At 41.2% G+C, this 26893-nt stretch overlaps 1 protein-coding gene across 2 annotated transcripts; it reads left to right on the plus strand.

Annotated features, from left to right (window-relative positions):
* The first annotated feature begins 1495 nt into the window (after positions 1-1495).
* On the plus strand, positions 1496-25397 carry TADA2A (transcriptional adaptor 2A). Of its 2 annotated transcripts, XM_026081568.1 has the most exons (15): positions 1496-1607; positions 2459-2565; positions 3632-3691; positions 4340-4431; positions 5217-5374; positions 6763-6851; positions 7652-7724; positions 13699-13762; positions 15766-15809; positions 16580-16690; positions 18108-18179; positions 18796-18928; positions 19638-19681; positions 22264-22337; positions 23875-25397. In XM_026081568.1, exons 1-15 carry the CDS (start codon positions 1583-1585, stop codon positions 24058-24060), a joined length of 1332 nt encoding a protein of 443 aa, XP_025937353.1. In that variant the 5' UTR covers positions 1496-1582; the 3' UTR covers positions 24061-25397. The 2 variants fall into 2 exon arrangements, with proteins under 2 accessions (XP_025937353.1, XP_025937354.1); XM_026081569.1 differs by lacking the exon at positions 18108-18179.
* Positions 25398-26893: the final 1496 nt, after the last annotated feature.

A 26893-nucleotide genomic window follows, 5' to 3' on the forward strand; every position in this document is an offset into this window, starting at 1 on the left:
GGGACACGCGACGGGGCAGCACGGGGGGTTTTGCAGTTCGCCGAGCGAAGCGGCGGCCCCGCGGCGGCTGCGTTGAGTCACTCACAGCCGCGGGGTGAGACATCCGGCCGCGAGGTTGCTCTGGGTTCTCCGAGGACGCAGGCGGAGGCGCAGGGACGGGTAGCAGGGAGGGGGCTGCACCGCTGCAGCCGTGCCGGGGGTGCGGGACCGTGCCTCGCCGCGGGGCGCCAGTGCACAAGGAAGCGCTAGAGAGATAAACACAAATTTCAGTGCGTGAGCAGCCTGAGCCTTTCCCAGCTAAGGTACCTTGTAAGAGTGAGACGCGTCAGAGATCCCATCATGGAAAACAGCCCGACTCCTTGGTGRTGGGCAGCGCTGTAGGACCTCACTGTACGGATACTGATGAATAAGGGCCGTCCGTAGAGCTACCACACAACCAACACCAAAAGCGCACTTGATGTCAGCGTGGTAGGACCTCTCATCGGTGTGAGCCCTGCCACCTGCAGCCTGCTCCTTCTCTTCCCGGTGCTCCTCGGAGGTGCAGGGCTCTTTCCTGCATAACAAACGTTCCGTGTGTTCCCCGATGAAAGCCTCCATTCAGGATTTCATCAGTAGTGCTTTGTAGTGCTACTGTTTTGGGATGGGCTTTTTTGCTTTGACTTTTTGGTACCAGTAACTTCTGCGAAGCATTTAATGTGTCATTTATGTAATTAAAGTCTCTTGGAGGGAAAACTACTCCAAGTAAAATTAGGTTCCAGTAAGATGCTTCTGATCCTTGCAAAAATTGTGCCTTGTTAGCGGGAAACAAATTGGGATTGCTGTCCAGCTTCCCACTGGGAATTTTGTCCTGACTTGTCATCTTGGGATTAGAGCAAAATCAGGATTAACCAAATCCCCTCTCTGCCACTTGTTTGCTCCCTGACCTTGTCGAAGTCACTTATCCCTTCTTTCTTCCTTAGTTGTCACTACTGCACTTCCCTCACAGCAACAGTTGCAGGTAAAGCACTGAGACCTCGGCTGAAGTCACTTATTTTCTTTCTGGAGAGGAAAAGAATTGGTTTAGCACTGCTGTTTGGGAGGTTGGCCAGTCCGTTCACAACTCCGAGCGGACTCGATAGAGCTGATATTTACTGTTACTTCCGCTGTCACAGTCATGCTTATAGAGAAAACTCTCCGTGCTTCATGAAGGAAACTTCCTTTTCCAGGAGGCAGGCCTTCAGGGACCCATCTATTGATCTCTCACACACAGAGTAAAAAAGTGGCAAAATCTGCCTAATACAAATACATAATCCCCCAGGCTCGGCTCCTGGTTCTGCAGAGTTAATACAGGATAGTTCTACTATACTGTGTTTGAAGATTTCTGATGCTGCAGTCACTTCAGTCACTGTCTTTACTGGGGCATGTTCACCTTAAGTTATATCCCCATCTCTTCAGATCTCTTCATATGATGAATCTTATCTGTTTGCATTTGTTTTCTTCTCTCACCTGCAGAAAACAGACTTTCAGCCACGTCAGGCTTTTCTAGAAGGACTTTTATAGCTTTCATAGCTCAGAGGAGCAAGAATACCACCGAGGGAGAGGCATGGAGCGCCTGGCCTCCTTCAGCAGTAAGTACCGTAAGCTGAGATCTGGAAAGGGTTTGACATTTTTTTAAAGACATCGGCAGTTGGCTGGGGGAGGAAGACAGAAAAGCAGCAATATATGGTCCACAGGGTCACTTCTTTGATCAAATTCTCAAAAGCACAATTGGTATATGAATTATTTGGTGGGAATTTGGGTCTTTTTTCTGCCTACTTGTTWTAGTTGGACTAGTTTTTTATAGGAAAAGAGAGTTACAGCTCTTATTACTTGACAGCCTGTTTAATTTGACTACTTTGCAATGAACAAAATAAGAAGAACTTGCAGAGCAGTGTTTCATTCCTTGTTCAGCAGTTTGAGCAGAGTCTGAGGTTTGGATGGGTTACAGAGCAGTAGAGTACCTGCCTTTGCAACCACAGCAATAAGCTTTTCAGGTCAGACGTGAGGCAGATGGATGGGAAACTACAGCCGTCTGTGCAGGATCCTCCATAAGTAAGGTCCTTGGGACTCGTCTTCAGTGCAAGACATGATCACGGGCACTGGATCAAATCATCCACCTAGCACAGCTCGTTACATCACTGCTGAGAAACACCACCAGGCTGCTACACAGAGGGCTTTCCTTTGACTCCATYGCACAAGATTAGGCTATTTAGCCCTGAATGTTTTAGGTCTAGCAGAGAAGAAGTGCCAGGATCTCTCTGGCAGCTTTACTTGAACAAAGAACTTTCAACAGATATTTGGAGAAGTTCCAGTAGGAAAGAGGTTATATACAGCTGACTTCATTTTAAATTATTAAAATTATTGGATGCAAATGAATTTGAATGATTGCAGAAACAGTGTCATGTTTGCGTTGCATGAGATTTACTTGTTGGCTTCACAGATGACCCTTTTGATAAGCCTCCGTGCCGAGGCTGCTCTTCCTACCTCACAGAGCCCTACGTCAAGTGTGCCGAGTGTGGGCCTCCTCCCTTCCTCCTGTGTTTRCAGGTGAGTGAAAGGATAACAGTGAAGTCATTCATTTCTTTGAGAAAGGCATCAAAGGCCTGTCTGAGGCCAGGCTGTTACCTAAACACATTAATAACTGGTCTCTGTAAACTTGTATCAAAGCACATATTTGCTCAGGGATGGGGAAATGACAAAGAAAGTGTTGAAGCCTGAAGAATTTAGCTTGAGCAGCTGAAGGAGAGAGATCTTTGAGAAGGCAGCCAAAGCTGCCCAAAGACATGCAGTCCGCCTGACTGTGTAATGGAACGTGCTGCTGCATGTCTAGAGAGGTATCGTTTCTGTCATTTTTTATGGCATGAAAAAGAAAAGCTGCCAAGAAACATCCTTTCCCTGTCCCCACACTTTTTTTTTTCCTCCAAAATGGAAATTTGGAGAAATTTTGCAATATTGACAGTAACTGTTTGTGACCAAATACAGTTCTTTAAAAGGAGATGTGTGTTCTGATAACCACAGAATGTACTGCTAGTTTTAATTATTAAATGAATAAGTTTACATTATTTATGATTAAAGAATGGCAAATACCTCTTGTACTGAAAAAGGTGCCATATGCTCAAAACAACACAAAAACATATTTTGCATATTGGGTATATTTCTGTTCTTTTATATGTCCTTAAAAAAGGAGAAATTTAAGTGTTGAAAGTACCTGCAAACCATGCTGGTACTTTCTAAACAGAAAACAAACTAAAAGGGAAACTATGATTTCAGTACTTATGAAATGTCCTGTGCTCTCTTCCTAGGATGATCCACTTGAAAACATACCACTAAGCCTCTTTCACCTGCCTAAGAGTATGTCGATTCACAGGAGTTATGTGCTGGTGCAAATGATCAATGAGATATAAAGTTCTCTTCAGATTAGTTTAACACAGATTGTTTTACCTTCTTATAATTTTTATAAAATGAAATCAATATTAATATACATTTAAATGTATCAGTCATTTTTGGATACCCAGTGGTCAGCGAATAAAAGCCAAAAAAAAAAGAAGAAAAGTTCAAACATTTTCAAAGCAGAAGTAAAAGAATAACATAATGCTAATCTCTTGTTCTACAGTGTTTCACGCGAGGATTTGAATATAAGAAACATCAGAGTGATCATACTTATGAAATAATGGTAAATATTCTTTTTAGATTACATCTACTCTATCTTGGTCTTTTATAACTTTTCTAGGAGTTAGTCCCTTGGTTCACTTACATTAAAAAGTTTAAATGATACAGTTCTTTGATTCAGAGGTTTGTAACTATTAAAAAAAGGAAAAGTCTTCCTTGAGAGCAACGAAAAATGTCCACCTGGAACATTATGGAATAGCGGAGACATTTTAAAGGTACATTTTTTATTGTGCCTAGATAGCACAAAGCCTCTCATTAGACTTCCCAGTTCTTTAACCATGTGAATAATGTTCTGTTTCATCATTCTTACTTCTCCTTCCCCAAAATGAATCAGTTAAAAAGTCTTCAGTGAATTTAGATTGTGTTTCATAGTACAGCATTGTTGAATTTCAGGTGGCAAAGAGAACAAATAACAGTATATTCAGGAGATCTGTAGTGACAGACTATTTTGTACTGTAATTGATGACCCAGTGACCTAAATAATTCAACAATTATTTGGTCAGATTTCATGGGACGCAGTAGAAGTTTAAAACATGACAGTATTATACTAGCATGGTGTCTTGTTGCCTTGTAGTATAGAACTGCTTTGCTCTTTATGTGGCGGTTTTTAACAGAGGATCACAGCAGTTTGGTTTGCTTTTTTCTTCTCCAGACTTCAGATTTTCCTGTCTTGGATCCTAACTGGACAGCTCAAGAGGAAATGGCACTCCTAGAAGCTGTGATGGACTGTGGATTTGGAAACTGGTGAGAATTTAGTGGTTCAGCCAACTTCAGTGAAATGATGGGAAGTTTCATTTACTGTTGAATACTTTGGTGCACAACAGACAGTCTCTGACTTGTCATGGGTAAGACACTAATTGAGCAGTTAAAGCAGATTAAGGTAGMAGGTTTTGTTCTCAATGCTGCTATTAGAAATACAAAGAAATTGCTAAAGGCCTCATCTTGTGAGATGCAAAGCACCTCCCATGAGGTAAAAAGCTCCCTCAATTCACATTAAAGTCACTAGATTCTGAAGGAGCTCAACTATTGCTCTAGTTCTGCTGTGCATCATTTTACTCCTATGTGAAAATCAACTGCAGAGTTTCTCATCCTGCGTAGTTTTGGTTTGCTTACAGTCAACTGGTACAGTATTGTCATTTTTTTGTGCTTCCAGCTTCTCTGTCATATAAAGGATAAAGCATTCAAGATATTTAATACTTTTATATTATTTTCTGCTTAGGTAATATCTGTAGTCACTATAGGATTTTAATGCATTTATAAATAAAGCAGATCTGTAGTCTTGAGTTCTCTCTCTTCACCTTTGTGAAAAGATTGCTGTATTAAAAATATAGAACTCCAATCTTTACTACAGCAGATCTGTGAGTTCTTATGTGTACACTGCAGACATAATTAAGGCTATCACAAATTAGTTGTCTGTGCACAATGCAATCAGTCTCTTGTCCAAAATTATCTTTTTCCACTAAAGAAAGGAGAAAACTCATAACATTTCTGTGTTCTCCATGTTTAACCTCCCTCTGTCCCCACTTCAGGCAGGATGTAGCCAATCAGATGTGCACAAAATCCAAGGAGGAGTGTGAGAAACATTACATGAAGCACTTCATCAACAATCCCTTGTTTGCATCTACATTACTGAACCTGAAGCAGGCAGAAGAGGCGCAACACAATGAAACAGCCATTCCGTTCCACCGTGAGTATCCCCTGCCCCCTAATGCACGCGAGGAGCTTCCTCCCGAGGTCTCTGCTGTTCCAAAGCTGGAATGAGCAGCCTTTGGAGAAGCGTATACACCACACATGCACTTTGCTTTTATTCCCAAAAGGAGAGCTTGTTCTGATGGCTAACTTAAACAGTGTTAGGGTTTTCTGTACATTGGTATATCACATATAGGAGACTGCCAGTTCAGTGAGAAAAGGGAAGGAACAGAGTGGTCTGATACTSAAAACAAACCTCAAAACCAGAGGTGCCTGCCCAGCCGGTGGAAATGGTCACACAAAGAAATCACTACAGCAAAAGCCTGGATGTGCACATTCATCAAAGGACAAGCTACCTCAAAGTTACTTCACACGCGGCACAAATTAAGAGTGTGTCCTTCATGGTAAATCTCACCCTGATGCTGGGGTGGTAACTTTGCCTGTTCAGACCCTGCGCAGCAACGTTAACTGAGAAGCGGTTTCTACCTCTGAAGCATTTCATCTGATCGTCCATATTGTAGCAGGCTTAACTGCTGACTTCACACCTCTCTCTCTTTTAAATGCCTTTTAAAAATGAATGTTAAATTTCAGCAATTTGCCTATTTTTCAGTTTTCCTTAAATTTAACATCTGTAGAATGGCCCCCAGTCTAGCAGCTGTTCCATTTATAAARCTCCCAGAAACGGCTGAGTAAAAAGATTGCCATGGTATCTCAAGGTTTAAATTTCATGATAAAGTGTTTAGAGCTAAAGCAGTAGGAACCGGACAATTTGGGTTCTATCCCTAGCTGTCATTGATTTTTTTATGTGACCTGGGGCAAGACAAATTCTCTGTGCCTCAGCTTTCTTTATCTGCAACATGGGACTTATAATGCTTAGCTCCTTCACAAGTGTGTCGTGAGCCTTGGTCCATTATTGTCTGTAAAACACTGAGCTCCTCAGTTGGGAAGTACTGTAAAAATTGAGAGTTATATAGCTTTAATTGCAGCTCTCTGTAAATGGCACCCAGAAGACAGCAGATTTAACACCACTGTTGCTATTAACTAAAGGAACCTTCACACTGAGGCTGATCCGCAGAGGTTTACTGAGGGGATGCTGAGTTCTGAAATGTAGAATTTACATTTTATAGCCTATTTATTACCTTGAATTTTTGAGTTTGACTTTCGAGAATACTCTGAAGATCTCAGAGTACTGCATTTTTCTCCTGATGAACTCGGTCTTTTCTGAATATAACCCTGAATAATAGCCCAATCAGGCTGTTTTTCTTAGACTAATTATTCCCTCTTTTCCTGCACAAGAAATACCTATTTACAGAATTGTGCTCTCTTTCTGTGTTTAAAAAAAGACCCCAAACCCTACACAACAACTAAAAACTTTTATTTTTTCAGCTGCTGATGACCCCCCACGGCCCACTTTCGATTCCTTGCTTTCCAGGGATATGGCTGGGTATATGCCAGCAAGAGCCGACTTTGTTGAGGTAAGACTCTCTCTTCTCCCATTATTTTATATTTGCTACTGAATGTGAAATCACCAAACACACACTTGCTTTCCCCTGCCTATAGGTCTTCTTTATTCTTCATATAAGAATTATTAAATGAGATGTCAGACAGGACAGGCTGATTAATCCGAGGATTTAATTACAGAGGTGGCGCTGCAGGCCTACAAAGCTGCTAGCCGGCAATCTGCGAGTCACTGGCTTTGTGTACGTGGGCTGTAAGGCGTTCTGCTGCCGCCAGATGTCCAGTAATGAATGGCTCTTATGTAAGCGGACTAGATATTGTGAATTAGGTGCTTAGCAAAAGGGGTCAGCTTCAGTTTTCTTCTAGTTCATTTGCCTTGAGAAGCATATACGAGCCTGATCCAAAGAGCCCCTGAAAGGCCCTCCTTGTTTCAACCGTCTTTCGCTGTGGGCCCACGGCCCCCAGGTCCTGTTTGCAGAACAATCTCCTATACGTGAAGTGATAAATTCAGCCATATAGGGTTCTGTTGTTTTTGCATTTTTGAGCAGAATATTCACTGCAGCATGAGAGTAATGGAGATTGCCTGATTAATTCTCATTATCCTATCGTAGCATGTTGTCCCTGTTACAGCCATGGCAGTGTAGATTATACATTCCCTAGCTAAGGCTCCCATGTGATGTGTATTGCTCAAGGATGGAGCCTTATACAACCATTTATGAGTAAATATCTCTGTTTTCAGTACTTCCATGCGTACCAAAATTTGATATCAATTTTTCTAATGCCAGTTAGTGACAATTTATTAATCACCTCTGAACAGGAGTTTGACAACTATGCCGAATGGGATTTGAGAGATATTGATTTTGTAGAAGATGATTCTGACATTTTGCATGGTAAGTCCCATCTTTTCATATGTTGTTTGTAAACAATGTTTCAGAGTGCCTCCACAGTATTTCACTGGGTTTCTTTTTCTCTACATACTTTTTTAAGTGAGCTTACATATTTAGTTATCTCAGTTCTGCATGCTGGCAATTAAACACTTTCAAATCTCTTTTAAAAGCTCTTATTCAACAGACATACAAATGGTATTTACATATATAATAATGCATTTCACTCACTACTGAAACGTAGCCAATTGTAAAGTAGAACATGATGCAAACTGAAAAGCCTCCATCATTAGTAGGTATCTCTTTAGGAAAGACGCAAATGATGCTTATCCAATATAAACTCTAGAGGAGGTTTAGCTAGGTAGAAGCAAATTATCTGAGCTAGAAATTTATCTGGAAACAGGTACCAGTACATCAGTATTTCAATAAGGAGACCTATGGGCTTGTCAAAAAACAGAAACATCAGAACCTTGACATTCCTTCCCCCCCCCATCCGAAAAATATTCTTTCCATCCACATAGTGTTTGTGACCATCATAGCAAGGCAGAGCTTCTGTTCTGATTCCGAAAGATGAATACCTTCCCTTCTGTTGCTAAGACCCCTTTGCCCTACTATATGTAGTTTCTTAGAAGACTTGTCACCTATTGTAACCTATGTTAGTTTAGGAAACCTGATATCAAAATAGGTACTGATACAGACAGCAGGAGGTGTAGTGTAAGACAACACATGTAACTGCAACACATTGGAACTGTTATGCTCTTGAAGTTGTGCAGTTTTTCATGCGCTAAAATGCACACTGATTTATAGCAGCGTAACCTACATATAAGGACTTCCTTTTTCCTTGTGAAAAAGGAGAGTTACTGTATGAGCACAGTTACTGCTACTGAAATTCTGTGAATGTTGCTGCCTTATTGATACCAAAGAAAGGGAAGTATTAAAATGAAGTTTTAATCCATAGAGAAAAAAGGATTCCACTTTTCCCCCCATTTATAAGTGCAGATAATGCTTAAGAGCATTTATGCTTCTGAATTCTCCATCTAACATCAGTAAGTTCTAAACTAAAGCCTTAGCATCTTTTGAAGACACAGACAAATCCTGTTATGTATAGGTAGTCTTTCCAAACTGAAAAATTCAGTTTCAAATCTAGCAGTCTACACAAAGTTTTAAGAAATGCAAACTCCTTGGCTCAAAACAGGTTATCAGAATCGTATGTCAGTCTTCCCTTTCAACATTTACTGAAAGGGGGACTGGCTTGTGTACATTGTCATGGATTCACTGTGCCATCTTTCTTTTTTTTATTACTGTTTAAACATAAGTTTTCTTGCTCCCATTTCTTACAGCAATTCCTGGTAAACTAGAAAAGCAAAATAATCTCCTAGTTCTGTTCATTAATTGATAGCTTTCTATTCGTTCAGACTGGTTTACCAGCAGTTTGCCATATTCCTCACACAAGCTCTTCCTCCAACTGCACACTTCAGCACACTTTTGGCCTCTGTAACATCCTTTAGCAGCGAGTTCCACAACTGAGTTACAAGTTCTAGAATTTAATTATGTATTGTGTGAAAAATGCTTCCTTCTGTCTGTCAGATCTTTTGCCTGATAATTTCATTGGATGTTCCTTAGTCCATACTTCAGTTGTCTTCAGTATTTAGTATAGGATGTCAGGCATTTGCCTTTTGAAAACCGTTTGGCAGAGGTTATGGAGCATTACCAACTACATCTTCCATCTCTTAGCTCCGGGACTCTGGCTGCTTGCTTCCCACAGCTGCCCACATGAGAGAGAATGTCTCCAAAGAATGAAGTCCCAGGGTCTAGCCAGCTATTTTTCTTTTGCATGAGGCATCTCAGGGATAGAATTATTTTCGAGAAAGAACTTTGGAATCAGATTTTTCCCTTCTCCAAGTTAGTACAAAAAAGGAAGAAGCTGTGTCTTCCTCATCCTGTAGTTTTATAGATCTCAGATGCTGACTTTGATTCCTTCAGAATAGTTTGCAACCTAATTTTAGGATTCCATAYGTTAGAAGGTGGCTCGACATTTGGATCCATAGAGGAGGGACAGGCTCTTGGATGATTTAAAAAATCTTTGCGCTTTTCAGTTGCAGGCAGGGAAGGTTATGAGGCATCCCCGGAGGTGTGAGTTCTCGTAGTCTCTCCCAAGGATGCCTGTCCCGCTGCTTCCATGAAGTGGCTCTGATGTTGCCTCTCTACCCCAGCCCTGCCCACTGGCAAGCTAGATCTTACAAAAAGGTCCTTGAAAAGCAGCCTTGTGGCTGTTTTCCACTACATCTGCTCAAGACAAATTCTTTGCTGGCCACAACAGGTTTTTTAGGGAAAGAGGTAAAACAGGGTTTTAACACGTTTAGCTCAGGGGAACCCAAATAGGGTTTTTGCAGCATGAACTAAGTGCCAGGTCTGTGAAAAATTGCTCAGTTTATTTACCTGCCACACATTAAACTTTACTGGGTTCAAGACTAATTTTTGAAATCTATTTTTATTTTCCATTTTTTGTAAGTTACTCATGCTAGACCCTGAGAACAAACAGACCAGAATAATTTCTATGCTCTCTCTCTTTCGATTCACAAGTCCCAAATAAGTGCTGCAGTGTTTGGGTTACATGTAACAGAGTAATATTTGGTGCTTTCATTGCAACAAAATCCCCCCTTCCTCCTTCCCTCTCCTCCATGCTGCTTTGCTTCTTTTAAAATTTTGTAAAAATCATTTTATAGAAGATCTGAATCTAAACTTCTTGACCTCTCTCTTTTAATACCATTGCATCTTCCCTATTATATCTTTGTTTTGTCACTCTAAACAAGTTCTCAGTATTCCCACAAGAAAGAAGAATGCAATTTAATACAAGGTGGAAAGACTCCCAGGCGGCCCCGTACGAGGAGCGCAGAAACCTGCGCCTGCTGACTCATGCAGCTCCTCCCACCGCCCGGCAGGTCACAGGCGCTCTTCAGTCACTTCTTGATACTAGTGAGACAGTGGGAATTGTTTGAAATAGCTCATATTTCAATTAATTTATTGAATTGCTAACTTTTATTCAGCACTTGCAACATGGTAAGTGCATGCAAATATATATTGCAGTTAAACATAATCCGACTGAGAGAAACAATGGTTACAAATCTAATTCAGCCTGGAGTGTTTGAATATTTCATGAATTACAAGTTTTTATTTGACTGAATTACAACATTAGTAATTTATCTTTCACCAGGGTTTTTATCCCCTTTTCCTCTCACGTAAACAATTTTTCCTTTTAATATTGGAAAGTAATTACTGAAACTGCAAGTTTAGAAGTGAGTGGAAACAGACTGCAACTCTGACCGTTCAGTAGTAAAATTTCATTTTATAAGATACAAGACAGTCAATGTCTTTCTAAATATTACATAACATTTATTCTTTTGTGGAAGGTCCTGACACACTCTGAAGGCAGATACTCTGTTTACTTAGGGTCCTGCTTTCCTCTAGGAAGGGTAAATTTGGATTGTATCCATTAAGTTTGTACCAACCAAGGCACACACTGGATATACAGTCTGTTTGCTTTGATTAATTTGCATTCTTCCCATTATTTGGGCATTGCAGGCCAAACAGAGGTTAGCTAGCCCAAAACAAAGGTCTCACTCATTAGCGTTCAAAAAAGTTTTTGCAGGCCAAATGGGGCTGAAGAGAAATGAAAAGCAAAGAAACTGTTTTGGATACACTCTTGAGAAATAAAAATATTTTGATGTTTTGGAATGGAGAAAGGAGCCTTGACTTTCTGCCTATCACTGGATCCTTCAAAGCAACTCTGACCATCTCAAAGAACCTTATCATTTCCCAAAATGGACACTTTGAACATGATGTCAGCTTGGATTTTCTTAAGTTATCAGTATAGACAAATGCCTCCCTAATGTAAKACAAGGGGAAAAGCACAGGCAAATCATTTTCATTCTTACAGCATCCCTTTTCTCATTTCAATGCAGCATGTAACAGTATAGTAGTCCGAGTTATTCATGCATTCCAGATCTTGTAATCAGTTGTTTCTGTGTGAATGTGTCAATTAAAAACAAAACCCCTCCAAAAGTACATACTGCAGCAAATATTAATTTTTCTCTACATACAAGCTGTATTTTTTTCCTTCCTTTGTTCTCATGAATGTTCTTTCCCCTCCCCAGTCAACTAATTTCTTTCAGAACGTTTTGCATTCAAGTGAAAGCATCAAAATGCAATGGTTATAGGTGCACAATTGCTTGTGATATTTATAGAGGTTCTCCAATGCAATTTCTGCGTCTACTCATTAGGTTCTGCCTACACAAACCCTAGAAAATAACATGTTAGTTTAGCTTGCAGAGGGTTTAAAAATACRAAAAGATTTTCCATAAATTGGCAGTGAGTCCAGAACTTAGTAAGATATTTCATTCATGTTTAACTTGTTACATTTCCCATTTTCTTGTCCCCACATTTAAGCAAGAAAGAGAATATGCTATCTGTGCTTGTTCTTAAATTAGGAAACTCAAATATATCTTCATCAAAATACATACTGGTTCTTCAACATCCTGTGTTTGGAAGAAACTCGCAAAAAGAAATAAGAACATTGTGCTGTCTCTCCTGACTTTATACATAATCTTTTGCTCCTAGGATAACATAACAAACTGATTTTATATAAATTGAGATGCATAAATTGAAGATTATATATATAGGATCAATACGTGGAACTCAAAACTGATGACTCCTGAGCTCATATGTTCAACCCTTGGGCTTTAGCTATCCCTGTTTATAAGAGATTTTATTACCCATAGGATTGCACAGGTGAATTGCCTAGCGGCTAAGGGCTTCCTGATGTTTACATGTAAATACATGTTTTAAAAAACACATAGCCACAGTTCCTATCTTAATTGCATCATTAATTACTTACTGGGGAATCCAGTCAATAAACTGCCATTATCAGTTTTGCGCTTTTCTTACAACGACGGAGAAAGGAGCGGCCGCATACTGGGTTCTGCCACATTGGGATTCTGCCCATGGGGCCACCCTGTCTGCTCAGCGTGGGGGCTAGAAGGGGACATTCTCTTGCTTCGTTTCAGAGTTGCATGTAGTCTCTGCAGACTGTAAAGCCACTCTCAGCTCTTAAGCCTGTTCCTTCCGTGAGCATAGTGAAACGCTTAACATAAAGGAAAAAAGCCAGCCCAGAAATCAGCCAGCCAAGGCTTGTTTGATGACCTGGAATTTTTACATTATTTTAACAAAATGAAGGAAAGGAAGGTGGTAGGTGTCTCCTTTTCTTTTGGAAATTTACCAAAAAAAGTTTATTAACTTAATGGTTACAATGAAAAGAAATTGAAGCATCTCTGAGTGGATCAGCCAGGACTGCAGACAGATTCATTTAGAAAGGGATACGATTTCTGATGAGCATGGCTTTTTTTTCCTGTGATTCTTCAGATTGCTGTGAACTATTCTCTTTGTTCTTCTGACAGATAGATAAGTTTAGAAGTTAACAAGCTAAAATCTTGTGGATGTTTTCAAGAACYTTAGCAAAGGCTACTTTGAATCTTCTCAATTCAAAACTATGTCTGTCTATTCTTTGGAGTTCCTTGTTCTATGTGAACAAACCTTTTTCCAAAGATGACACCTCAGGACCTTTAATCTGATAGTTTACTTTTCAGGAGAATTAATACTAGACAATGGCATGTACAGAAGAACAAATATATACTAATACTAAAAGAGTCCAAGATTGTGTAATGGAAGATAAAAAGAGTTCTCAGCATCTACCCAGGTTCGTATTTACAGGCAATATTGTATTTGAAAGGAGTGGAGGAAGCTTCTACAAATAGCATGTGTAGTCTGCAAAAGGTTAGCCTTTAGTGGTTTTATGTCCCTATAAAAYTGGCGTGGGATTTTTAACAAGCAAAGCGGAGTGACTGTTTCAGCTTAAAGACTTGAAAATAAGCCTGTTCCAGTGATTGCTTATGTAACGTGTAATCTTTRTTTCCATACTTTGCAGCTCTGAAGATTGCGGTTGTAGATATCTATCATTCCAGGTTAAAGGAAAGACAGAGGAGAAAAAAGTGAGTTTTAAAGCAATAACTATATTCCTTTGCTTCATTACCATGTTATGTGCTCTAAATAAATGTTATGTGCTGTCCTTATACTAGATATAACTGATTTCCTATAGCAGCTTCCTTAAGGTTCTCTCATAGGAGAATTTCTCTTATGAGATTTGCATGACAGACTTCTTGGGTGTGTAGTTGTCCTTCTGTGCACAGACCAAGATCAACCACATGGTTTTGTCAATGATAACAGGCCAGAAAAGACAGATTAACAAACCTTGATACTCATTTGTACACATGGGTGAAATTCTCTTCCAGTCAAAGGACCTCTACACACCTTAACTCTCTTTTATAATCTCAAAACAAGTCATTAATTGTGAAAAGGCTATTTTCCAATCCTCTGTAGTGTGTGAATATCATGTAAATGGTGCTCTTCATATAAGTATCCCAATTCCAGTTACACATAAATAACTAAACTTCTAGCACACTTTATGAGATAACATACCCATTTTGCAGAATGAGAAACTGAAATAATATCTTGGGAAGCTGGTCATAGATCAGAGTTAGAAATGAGGAAAAACGAAAAACCCCCAAATCTCTGTTCTTTCTGTTCCCTGTGTAATGCTGCTGGACTGCATATAATTCATTTCCCTACTTTAGGGAACAAAGTTTCCAGCCTATGACTAACTGCGAGACCCCCCACTTTCTCCACAGAAATGGTTTCATCTTTATTTTTGGTTCTTAGTAGTCCATAAGTTAGTTTTTCAGAATATGTAATGAGGATAACTATATTGCCTGTGTGAGTTTGAATAATTTATTCACTTAATTTGACAGCTTTTTAGAATGACTCAATCTATTCATTAAATTCAATTTTATTATAACTTTCAACTACTTTGTTCAATATTTAAAATTTTATCTTGCTGTATTACTGCCCTCTGGAAGAATTAATAATTTGGAGAAAGACTCCTCCATTCTTTCTCCTCATAATAGAACACAGTTCTGCTGAAGAACAGTTAAGAGTTGGTATATATTGGGCTGGATCTTCATAATTCATGAATAAAAAAATATTTATATGGTATAATTGCTGTCATGATACAGCAGGTCTATCTAAAAGAAGGTGCCATAAGGCTCAGTTGCATAAATCAAATCTGTGTCAGCTTTTGTAAAGTTTCTACAGCAGAATAGGACAAACATTGGAAAAATAACATAGGAACGCTTGTGTCACTGTCACAAAGCCTTCTCTAATATGTATAAAACAATATTCCTGTCCCATGTAAAGAAAATGTAATGGACTTCATAGAGCAAAGTCCAGCTTGACCTTGACAAGCCTAACTTTGTAGTATCTCTTATCATTTGTGAAAGCTGGGTATTTATCAAATTGCCACATAGCAAAGGCCACGTGACGTTTGCAGAAACCTGTGACGAACGTATTTGTCATGCACTTGTGAATGTCTTACCTGCCTTTGACGCTGCTCATTTCCCTGACACTGACACGAACATTTCAACCTTCTGAGTTACCCAAGTCCTTTTCCTCTGTTTAAAATCTAAGCTGTCATGGAAGAGTTTCTTCATCCTGCTCCCAGTAGTGAGATTTACTTTCCATCTCTCCACCCCTTGCTCTTGTAGAAAGACACTTCGCCTCTCTCTGAAGCTGGAAATCACGAGACATTTGCTGTATTCCAGTTTTGGAAGTACAAGCTATAAGACACCATACATGTGAAATCTGTGTCTAAAAAAGCAATTTAAAACCCCTTGAAGTAACTCTAGCTCCCTTTGTGCCTTGTGCTGTCAGAGGTGGACTGATGCACACTGCTAACCAAAACTGACTCCGTTTAAAGCCTTGCTGCATCACTGCATCGTGTTTCTCAGCTAGACAGCTCAGGGGTTATAGAAGCTTCATACAGGTTTAGTTTTAGACCCATCTGATGGTCTAAATCAAGGTTTCCTATGAGGCCTTTGTATTTATGCAGTAGTACATGAGTTAATGCTTTTCATTAATACTTTTTTGCTTTTTATTACAGAATTATAAGAGATCATGGCCTAATCAACCTCAGAAAATTTCAGAGTGAGTATCAAGTGTAACTGCTTGCTTTAAAGTGGCCTTGACTCAAACTTCAGAGGCAAAACTTTGAATATTCGCTGTTTCCAGTGCACCAGTGTGGCGTATTCATACTGGACCATATTCGGATGGYCTGAATTCCACCAGATTTCCTGCCCTACTGTTTCCAGTTGGCTGGATATAACAACTCCCAACTCAATGTATTAGCTAGTGCCTCTGAACTGCCCTTCAGAAGCACTTGTTCTGCACTTGAGAGAGGTGAAAGTGAAATCCAGGCCTTTTATATGCATCTTGCTATATCTAAAAAATGACCAAACAACATTTAATCATCATCTTTTATGCCTTTAAAATTGCAAGGGCAGTATAATTTTGTTGCTTTTTACTCATCAGTTTGTATTTGTGACCCCAAAATGGCCAGATCTGGATCTTAGAACAGTTCATAGAGGCTGATAGTCGGTTCAGGATCCTTTCAACTACTTACTGGCAGAATTTATTTTCTTCTCATAGTGGGAGTAATATGGAATACAAATAGTTTACTCATGCCTTTGTGCAAGTTTGTTGTTGTTGTTTTGTTGTAACAGTTGAAAGCGACTTTGAGGAAATTTGGTAGCATTCCAGCAATTTCTTGGGGCCTCAATCCAGTCCAGCCCCACGATTTAAGCTCCCGTATATGCATATAGGTCTTACCCCTATAGGGGAAAAGAATACAACCACTGATTCAATTGTGGTAGAACTAAACATTGCTGATAGTGTGTCACTCCCCCCCCCCACTGTAGTTCTGGAAAGACGATACCCAAAGGAGGTTCAAGACCTTTATGAGACCATGCGACGATTTGCACGAATTCTTGGACCAGTGGAGCATGATAAATTCATCGAAAGCCATGCATGTAGGTATTTTAAGGATTTTAGCATGCATGTTCTTCAGTAGGCATAATGAAGGGTTGCATCATCTGCAACTTTCCTAAATATATACCATTGTGGGGGGATTGTTTTTCTTCTCTCTCATCTAACTACTTCAGAAAAACAAGTACGTTTGTGGGTTGATACATTAAATGACCAGCAAGTGGTTTTTTTCCACTAAATTGCGTCTGAATTCTTTGTTTGACTTCTCAGTTGACCGAACATTCTAGTCATGTGTTAGAAGTAGTATTTTCTCATCAAAAGAACACTATTTACTGGCACTCTCTATCACTGAAAAAACAAAATACTTAGAGTTTACATCTGTATTGAGAGACTGGGAGCTGGCAGCAAATTGTGAATTCTTCGAATGATACGTGTTAAACTATTATGTGTATATGTAATTATATAGTACCGCTGTCATTATGTTCCCTACCTTAAAGGGAGAGGCATTATTCCATCACCAAATCATCTAAAGTCTTTATGCATAATCATAGCATGCACTTAGTCAAATTCCAGTGCGAGTCATTACATCCTGCTTATTTCTGTGACTTAAACTGTGAAAATTATTCCTCATTAGCAAGAACAAAGCACTTACTTAAACAATCGTGACTATACTTTCAGTTGTGTGGGGGGGGTTGTTTTGTTTTGTTTTTTAATACCAAAAGCATGATCCTGCAAAATCATGAGTCCAGCATGTGAGTGAATGTAACTCCTAGAACCTAATTTTGTTGTTGTTGTAATAGAAAAGTCCTCAAGTTAACCTGATAGTCAAATACACACATTATACTGAGCAGTATGAGTAGACAAATTTGAGCCGAGCAAACTTGCTTATTGTAACACTAAGTAATGCCTGGAAGCCAGCTAATAAAAGCTATAGGCAGTAGATATTTCTGAGCAAAAGAAACATGGGTATTTAATCTTAACATCATTATGGAACTGATTGATTGCAGAAAAAGTTGTCAGCAATGAAAAATTTTGGAACGTCCAGTTATGGAAAAGATAGTTCAAAGACAGCATTAGATACTGTAAGAAGCCTGGATGGATTAGTTTTTCAAACCTGTTTAAATGCCTTCCAGAAATCCTACGTTATTAATATTATTTGCCTTGACCAGGATACAGCAAAGAAACTGTCTAAGCATGAAGATAAAAGAACTTTTCTGAACGCAAATGCTAGAAACCCACTTAAATCTATGATCAAGGAGTGTTATGACACAGATGGGGAGTTTGAAATCTGATACAGGCTGGTATCAGGGTGTTAACCCTGTCTGTGGTTGCGTACACTTAGTAGCTAACTGTAGACGAATACAGGGCGGTGTTCCTAGCGTGCCGCTGTTCGCTGCTGTGCCCACTGACCCACATTTGTTTTTTGGATTTCCCTTCTGCTTACTGTTGGGGGAAAAACAGTGGAGTTTGAGCTGCGAAGGGAAATAAAACGACTGCAGGAGTACAGAGCAGCAGGAATCACCAATTTCTGTAGTAAGTACACACTGCATTATTCAGCCCAATCCCATTCATCAAGGTGTGGAAGGATGACTGTGCAGCTTTTAGGATGCATTAAATAAAGACAGGTATTTTTAAAATGCRTTTGCCTAGCTCTTTAAATGAGCAAGGCTTTAGCAATAATCCATAACTCCGGCTGTGTTTTTTTTAGAGCTATTGGAGCCATCAGCTTGGAGAATATTTTGTCCACCAGAGCTCTGCTTTAGTCACCACTCTGAAAAGGTTCCAGAGGAAAAAAATATATTTTTATATATGTATAGTGGCACAGTGGTTTCCAGTGCTTTCTGTCTGGGCACTTTCACTGGCTATCAACAAATGTAAAATCTGGAGAGAGGAGTAAGATTTTTAAAAATGTCTTGTTCTATCCTGAAGTCCATTTTTGTTTGGTTTTGGCCTGAAATTAATGGGGCAGGAGGAAAGAGGGTGGAATCTAATACCTTCTCATGCCAAGCGGTTTTCATGAGGGAGAAAAGGCAGAGGCTGGTCCAGTGCTGGAGAACAGTTTCTCCCTTATTTCGTAAGGTAGAGAAACGACAGGCTGAAAATTTTGACAAGAGGCAGCTGGTGAGAATTTGGTGTCTGTTGGCCATAGGTGCGAGAACATACGATCACCTCAAGAAGACAAGAGACGAGGAGCGCCTGAAGCGCACAATGCTTTCGGAAGTCCTGCAGTACATCCAGGACAGCAGTGCCTGCCAGCAGTGGCTCAGTCGACAAGCTGATATGTAYGGTTACAGTAAGACTGTGCATTTTACATGCATATGCTTTAGCCAGAGAGGTACCTCAAACACATCCCATCTGATAATAATGAACGCATTCCCAATTTATTACAGTAAGAACAGTCTGCAAAATTCAGAGAAGCAACTGGATAACAGCAGTAGTACTTGCTGAATTTCAGACAAGGAAGTAACTAGTAAGGGCTCAAAAAAATCTTGGTTTTCTATATTTTATATTTCAAGAACTGAACTGCTGTTAATAAAGTCATTGAGGGAGGTGAGGTCTTTATGGGTATTAATGAGAGCACAGATGACACCTGAAATGTTTCAGAGGATTTTAGATGTAGCAGCATTATTAATGTATAGTCACCCTGCACAAGCCCTTTGAATTAAGGAAAGGGCTGCAATGCAAAGGAAGTGCATCCTGTATGCTGCAGTCTGAGCAGATGATCTGTAACTTCCCCAGTCAGGCTCCACTGGACTTTTCATGCCCCCTCCTTTTTTTCAAAAAAAAAAAAAAAAAAACAGGTTTCAAACATGGTCTTCAATCTCAGAAATGCTAAATTTCTAGAAATCCTGTTGACTTCAGATCAGGGCCTGAGTTATGCAAGTTGAATTCTCTAATTATTAGAAGTGGGAAAAAAGTAGTTTCAGGGCCAACATATGCAGCTATTCTTACTTAACATGCAGACAGTTTGAAARTTTCCTTTCTTTTCAGTGATTCTGGCCTGAGTCCCACAGTACCAGTTGCTTCAAATTCAGGTAACTCCATTACGTGACAGTCTGTGATAAAAGCCAGCCATGCATCAGTAATGCCATTCTGACAGTCAGTTGAAGAGTGACTCTTTTGCTYGAGTGCAAGAGTGTCAGTCCTCAAGCCTCACTGCTTAACCACTGCACAAGTCAACACTTCCTCAATCTGCAACTCATTCCACATGCAAAGTCTGTAGCTTTGTGCTGAATTTCTGGATTTTTCTGGCTACAGAAGGAAAATCYGTCCTAAGGCTACATTAACAAGGCAGGAAAGAAGAGTTTTCACACGAGAACAAAATGTAATATTTAAAAGATAAAGCTATTCCAAATTTTTAATGCAGCTGTATACCGCATATCACAGCAATATGAACCTGACAGAACGCASATTTGGGAGGGTAGAACGCCAAAAAAAGTTGCCCAAGAAGCACACAATGGTCGCAGTATTGAGCGCTCGAGAATTACAGAATGAAAGAATGCAGGTTGCCTGTGCAACTTCAGTTTTCCTTTCTCATGAATATGCTTAGATAGTTTTTAATTCCCTAATCACAAGTTATTTTTTTCCCACCAAGAGGACCCCTGTTTCTTTCAGTACCCAGTATGGCAGATTCAGGGGTTAGTCAAGGCCCCTGTGAACAAGGCTGTTCTACACAATCCCATCCTCATTTGTTGAGGTCACCAGATGGCATACAATGAATGAGACTGGGGGGGGGGGGAACAGTATAAATCTGTTAAATGTTGCCGGGGGAAACTGGATTCTAGCTGTCTCTCATCTAGTTTTTATGTGGAGACTAATAAAATGACTTGAACCATACATCTCAGAGGTAGCCACTCATTCTGCATATACCTCATTTCTCTGGAAACACGACAGGAGCCCTGGAAACTTGGGTCAAAATACTGAGCAATTAGTCATTGCAGAAGTCAGTATGCACTAGGTTTTAAACATATTTAGCGAGAGCTAAAATCTGGTATTTTGAAGAGAACACAGCGTTGTGTTTCTCAGACTGGGCATTAGAACGCATGAAATGGAGACAGCATCCCCCCAGCTGAAGTACTGGTGTGAAAAATGAAATTAATTATTTGTGGCGCATTCAGTGGCCAACAAGAGAGGAGAGCACAAGAGGATATGAATTGTTTTGCTGATGGAGCTTAGATAGCATACGGTATTTATGACCGGTATCACATGTTGATCAAAACCAAAACATCAAATTGTTGCTAATTAAGTGGGCACTATTGATCCTGCATACTAAATAGGGCGAGGATACTGTGGACAAACTGCCACGTGGCTATGTAATTAAAGGCTGTATCATAAGGAACGTATAGAAGAGGGCAAATTAATGTTGCTTAACTTCTAGATCTAATTCTAGATCCCTTCTATTCTGTCATCTTGACGTTGTGGCCTTAATGCATTTGCTTTTATGTAGTTGGTGTGTGTCATTTCCTAGGTTTTTAAAAGGAAAAATCTGTCATGTCTCAGCGCAGCACTATCCCGAGACGTTTGTTCCAGGCTGTAGAATGAGGGAACGCAGCTGGGAACTAGCTTCCTCCGCTGTTTTTTTCCTGAACTCAGCTTCTTCTTTTAATTTCTAACCTGTCCATCCTCTAGTCCTGCACTACCTACCGCAGACTTGGTACTCCAGTGTCTTCCTAGTCTTTGCGTCCTTCTCTCTGTGATCAGGCTTCCCTCTCCCAGGCAGCTCCCGCCTGGTTCCTGCCGGGAGCACAGGGGAGAGCGACTCCCCTCCCGCAGGGCTGGGAGCCAGCCGGAGCCCAGCGCGGAGCCCAGGCCCACACAACCCTTGGGGAAACGGAGCTACGGATTTTCCAAGAGCTTATCGCTTTGCCAAATTTGGGAAGTCTGTCCTGGGACAAGGAGACCCATCTCTGATACTGCCAAATATGCAGCCCATAGCACAGGGGCAATGGACTTTCTAAAAATATGAATAAATATCCCTAGATTTGTTAGATATTACTCTCAGCACCATTTATCATAATGGACAAAAATAAATCCACCAACTGCATTTGCTTTGCAATGTCTGCATCATATTTAAAGACTTTTAAAGAAAACTGCTCCAGGAGATTGTGAGCATTGCCAGGGAAATTGGCAGTTAATCACACCARTAAATAGTCTCGGTATTTTTACAAGGTGCCGGTTTCACGCCTGCTAGGAGCTTACCCGGCACGCTGGGCACACCCAGGGCACACCTGCCGCGCGGCGCTGAACTCCCTAACCCCAGCCCCAGGAGCCGGCTTCGCCAGGGAGGTGCAGCCCAGCTTCGACGTGGTCAGTGTCTATTTGACAGGAATCTTGCCCACCAATTCTTCCAAAAAGACAGTAAGCCAGGGTTAACGACATAAGAGTGCTTACGCAGGTATTCACAGCGCTTAACTATGTCAATTGTAAAGCCATACTTTTTATCAAAGCAGTGCAATTTTTATGTGAAATCCTAAGTAACTCTGTCTATAAATACTTGGATCATACTGGGTTAACACCATGGGTATTTAATTGCTTCTGTGATAACACACTGAAGAAGCAGCCACTTCCGAACTGCACAGAGGCTTTCAGTGTTTTCCCGTCTTTTTTTTCTTCACAGGTAGACGGAGTGCCCCACCACTGAACCTCACAGGTCTCCCAGGCACAGAGAAGCTTAATGAGAAGGAGAAGGAGGTGAGGGAAGGAATGAAAAGATGACCTAGATATAACTTTATCTTCACAGTGCAGGGGTACTCACATCACCTGTCCTGGCTGCTCTGAATATCATCTCAATTTCAGGCCTCAACTACTCTTTTCTGCTCAGAATAATCATTCAGGTTTTCCAGTTGGCTTCATAAYTTCAGTCACTGCAGTATACATACAATACTGCTTCAGCAAATAAGCTTATTTAGCAAAGAAACTTGGAGAGAGCCAAGGTGTCATTACATGCCATTATAATGTGCGGAGTATGACATCCTCTTCTGCCCTTGTGAGACCGGGGTGAGCAGAGAGGTTATTTTTCGTAATGAACATCTGTTTTAAAATTGGCAGAGGATTTCATTAAGGGCTTCACTGGACAGATCACTGAACCTTAATGATGTAGCTCTTCTATTACTTTGGATATCTCACAGCCAAACCTCAGCCAATTGTGTTTGGTTTTTCACTGAAACAGTAGAGTGAACCACGGAGGTGATAACAGAACATTCTTATTTTGATGTTTTGTCCTTAGATGGTGCACAAGGCAGATTTCAGTATATACAAAATGCCGTGGATATATTTCAGATTTTTTCCTCCCTTGTGACTTGTATGAATCAGCTGTGTTTCCTCTTCACTGGAGATAGCAGCACTGAAAGTCAGATCACAGAGTCACCATGGAACATGGTATTTGTGGGTCCATTCAGCATATAAATAATTGTGACTAGGACATTAGTGTATATACAAGTCTGATTTCCTTGTCTGCAGCATTCAGAGGAACTCAGACTTTGTCTCAGCTATTTCCTATCAATAAGGAACAATCATTAAGCATTTCCTTATTAAAAGGAGACAGCCAGTATCTCCACTGGGAGCAATACAGTGCACAACCTAGAAGGCAGCTGGTATTCAGAAGCAAAAGGGAGCATTACAACCTAACGACAGGACACAGGGGCTTGCGGAAGCAAACCTGAAGCCTAAAGGAGTGACCAGCGGTACCTTTTCCCTAAGGTCAGCACTTCCAAACACATAATGCCTTCCACACACGGTTTCCATCCTAGACTTCTGGAGGGAGCAAGCGTTGTGTACATAGCTGCTTTTGTAGAAGGTATTAAAGACCCAGTCTGCAGGGGATTAATAGACAGATGCCCTCCCTGGCTCTTGTCCAGCCTGCTGAATTGCTGGTTGCGAGTCTTTGGCATGCGTACTTCCCTCGGTTTGTAAAGAACAACGCCCACACAGGACATGCTCATAGTTACGCTCCTGTGAGCTGAGAGCTTGCTTTTATCCTCCTAGCTTATTTTTTAGTCAGGAATGTTTTTGAATACAGCAGCCAGAAAGCTCCTCCTCTCCCTACCTGTGGATTGAAACAGCTCAGAGTGCAATTACTGAGTCCCTCCGCGTACAAAAAAAAAAAAAAAATGTTATAAAAAAAGCATTTTCAGAAAAATATTCACAATGTTGCTCCTCCAACGGGGATCACAAAATGAGAGAGCGTGACAAGCACTAGTGTTTATTAACTTTACCTTTTGTCTTCCAGCTCTGTCAGATGGTGAGATTGGTCCCTGGAGCCTATTTAGAATATAAAGCTGCTTTGGTGAACGAGTGTAACAAACAAGGAGGCCTGAGACTAGCACAGGCTAGAGCGCTCATTAAGATCGATGTGAACAAAACCAGGAAAATCTACGACTTCCTTATCAGAGAAGGGTACATCACGAAAGCCTGAGGACAGACACAAGCGCCTTGGCTGGAGCAAGCAGATGTGGAGAAGCTTTGAAGTCACTTTGACAGCGCTGAAAGATTTTAACAGTGTTGAATCAAGGACACTTCCTTTTGTTTAAGATCTTTTGGAGCTTTTTTGTAAAAAAGCAAGTAGGGAGCTTTGTTAAATTGTATGAATACTGACATTTCTTTGTCTGGTTGTCTTTTGACTGTGCTGTTTAACACTGCTGTTGTCAGAATTATGCTGCCATGTAGCATAAGAAAGAATTGTATGCCATATAAGCTAATCTTAAATGTGAATGGGCATTCACTTCTAACACCTCCTGTAACTAAGAGGAGAACCACGGTACTTTTATTCTGACAGCGACATAGAATAAGGACAGAAGAGCAGCACGTAATGAGTCACATTTTGACTTTGTGCGAGTGAAGGGGTATAGGAATGCAGTCCCCTCCCTTTTTGTGCTCGTGTCTAAAACAGCATCAGCTTTCAAAGGAGATAGCGCATGCCTGAGAGTATAAAAATAGAACTTGCAATGGTCCAGTCTTTTTAACTTAATTGTGATAAAGGATGGGAAAGGACGTTGCAGGGAAGCTCTTCAACAGGTGTTACTTTTATGTGATATTAGCGCATATCACAGCACGAGAGTACTGTACGAACCAATAAGCTTCATCTGCTCACTACCCGATTTGCGATTGTCAAGTTACATATAATTCCTCTTCCTATTTGGTTGCTCCGGCTCACTGGGAAGACTGGATGTTAAAGCCAGAGCAGCCTTTCAGAACATAAATAAAACGCCACTCAGCACCCAGACATTCTCTCGCACAAAAGACAAGCAGAGACAGCCACGAACCACCAAGGCTGCGCCCTTCCAGCCCCTCTGCACACAGGGCCTCCTCTTTTTGGTTTGCTGCACTAGTGGAACATACCCAGTTGACCAACAAAGCAACGGCAAGATGCAACGAGTTACTACACACGCAACACCCAGTCACATCAGATAATCCATTATAAGACTCCCATATAAAACATTTGTATTTGGAAATAAAAATTGGATGAAGCCTGTTCTTTCCAGAGGCAGCTTTGCATCGTTTATAGACAGTAAAGTGTGTTTAGCAGACAGCTTCCATTGCTGAGTGTAACGCGTCCTGTTAGTGTGTTCTGGCAGAAATAACATTGTGCAAGTTACCTAACAACCAAAGCAAGCAAGATGTTGTTTAAGTTTGGGATTTCACTTTGAAAAGCCTAACCAAGCTATAATTTTACTGATACCTATTTAAGATGTTTGGATTTGGGGTTTTCCCCCCACCAAGAGTAATTATCCTGTGTACCTGAGGTGCCACTGAATGTGAAATATTTTGGTTTGTAATAAAATCAAAATGATTTGAAGCAGTCTTGAATTTGTGTTCCTGGACTCTGAGTGAGACTGTAAAGATCATGAAACTACCTGTATCTATATCCATCAGYTTCTCGTGATGGGAGAGAAGAGAAACGCACAATAGTGGCTGTATGGATGTGACCTCTAAATTACTTAGTAAATATTACTATTTAAGGAAAAGCAGCAGCAATAAATGACATGTTGAAGATTCACATAAAGTCTGAAGGAACAGGGATTGTAGAGACTGGAAGCGCCAAGGGAAGGGACAATCATTTTGCAGAGTAGTAAAAGAGGGACAAAAAGTAAGCTATAAATCCTTGGGAATGTTTTTGCCAGTTGTCTTTTAACATTAGGAAAACAGACCTGGAGTCAGATTTTTCCTGTAGCTGTCTCCGGCGTAGGTAGGGAGAAGAGGAGCGTTTCAGCCACCCTGACGGACTGCTTGGGGCCGCACCACGGCATGGCTGAGAGCTGCCCAAGATCYGCCACACCACGTCCTTCAGCATCCCTGGTTGAGCGTAGCCAGGGCACAGCTGCCTTTGCTCCTGCACCGTCTCCTGTGCCATGGCTTGTACAGAAAAGCAGCGTAGGAGCCAAACACGCCAGCCCTATACCTGCAACTTCCCTTTGCACCAGAGGAGCCTGAGCAGGATGGCGAGTACAACCCGCGTTGACCCAACGGGGATCTACCACCACTATCACGACACGGCGAGTGCCGGGGAGAAGCCCGGGCCATTCCCGAGCTCTGCTCTGGGTGGTGCCAAGGAACTTGGCCCTCTGGAAAATGCCAGGGAGCAAATATGTCCATGGAAAGGCAAGAACCACATTCCTTTAACTGGCAGCAGAAGAAAGACCAGGAGAGAGAGTTTTCCTTTCCGAGGTAAGCGGAAGAGCGTGAGGCCGTGGGGAAGCGGGCTGGGATGTTTCCATCACAGCAGAAAAACAACAGGTTTTTCTCCTTTCACAGGTCACCTCACAAGCAGGAGGGTAACGGGCTCCCAGCACGCTCGTGCCAGGGCTGGTGCCTCGTTGCTGCTCCCGTCACCTTGACTTTCCAGGCTCTACCACGATACGCGGTTGTGCTACAGAAAGCGGGCCAGGAAAGCCAGGTCAGGAAAAGGCGGCCGGGCTAAAAAGCTGCGTCTGTGACTGCACAGGGCTCGGGAGTGGCCCRTGGGTGCCAGCCCAGAGCGGGGGCGAGGGGGGGGACCTCTTTACCAGAGAGCTTTCCAACCGCTTCCAGTAAAATAAACCCAAACAGACAAGCAAAACCTGCCCAAACTGCTCAGCATGGGGCTGAGCGGTTCGGGAGCCAGCTTGGCCGAGCTGGTTCGAAACCAGGTCAGACTTTCCAGAGGGGGTTTCTCCAGGGCACAAGGGCTGAAGCCTCTTTGGGGACCAGCGCTGCCCTCCCTCCGCACTCTTGCAAGTGCCATGGAAGAGAGGAAAGGAGAGGATGCCTGG

This window comes from Apteryx rowi, unplaced genomic scaffold, assembly GCF_003343035.1.
Source record: "Apteryx rowi isolate R43461 unplaced genomic scaffold, aptRow1 scaffold_554, whole genome shotgun sequence".
NCBI lineage: Eukaryota > Metazoa > Chordata > Aves > Apterygiformes > Apterygidae > Apteryx > Apteryx rowi.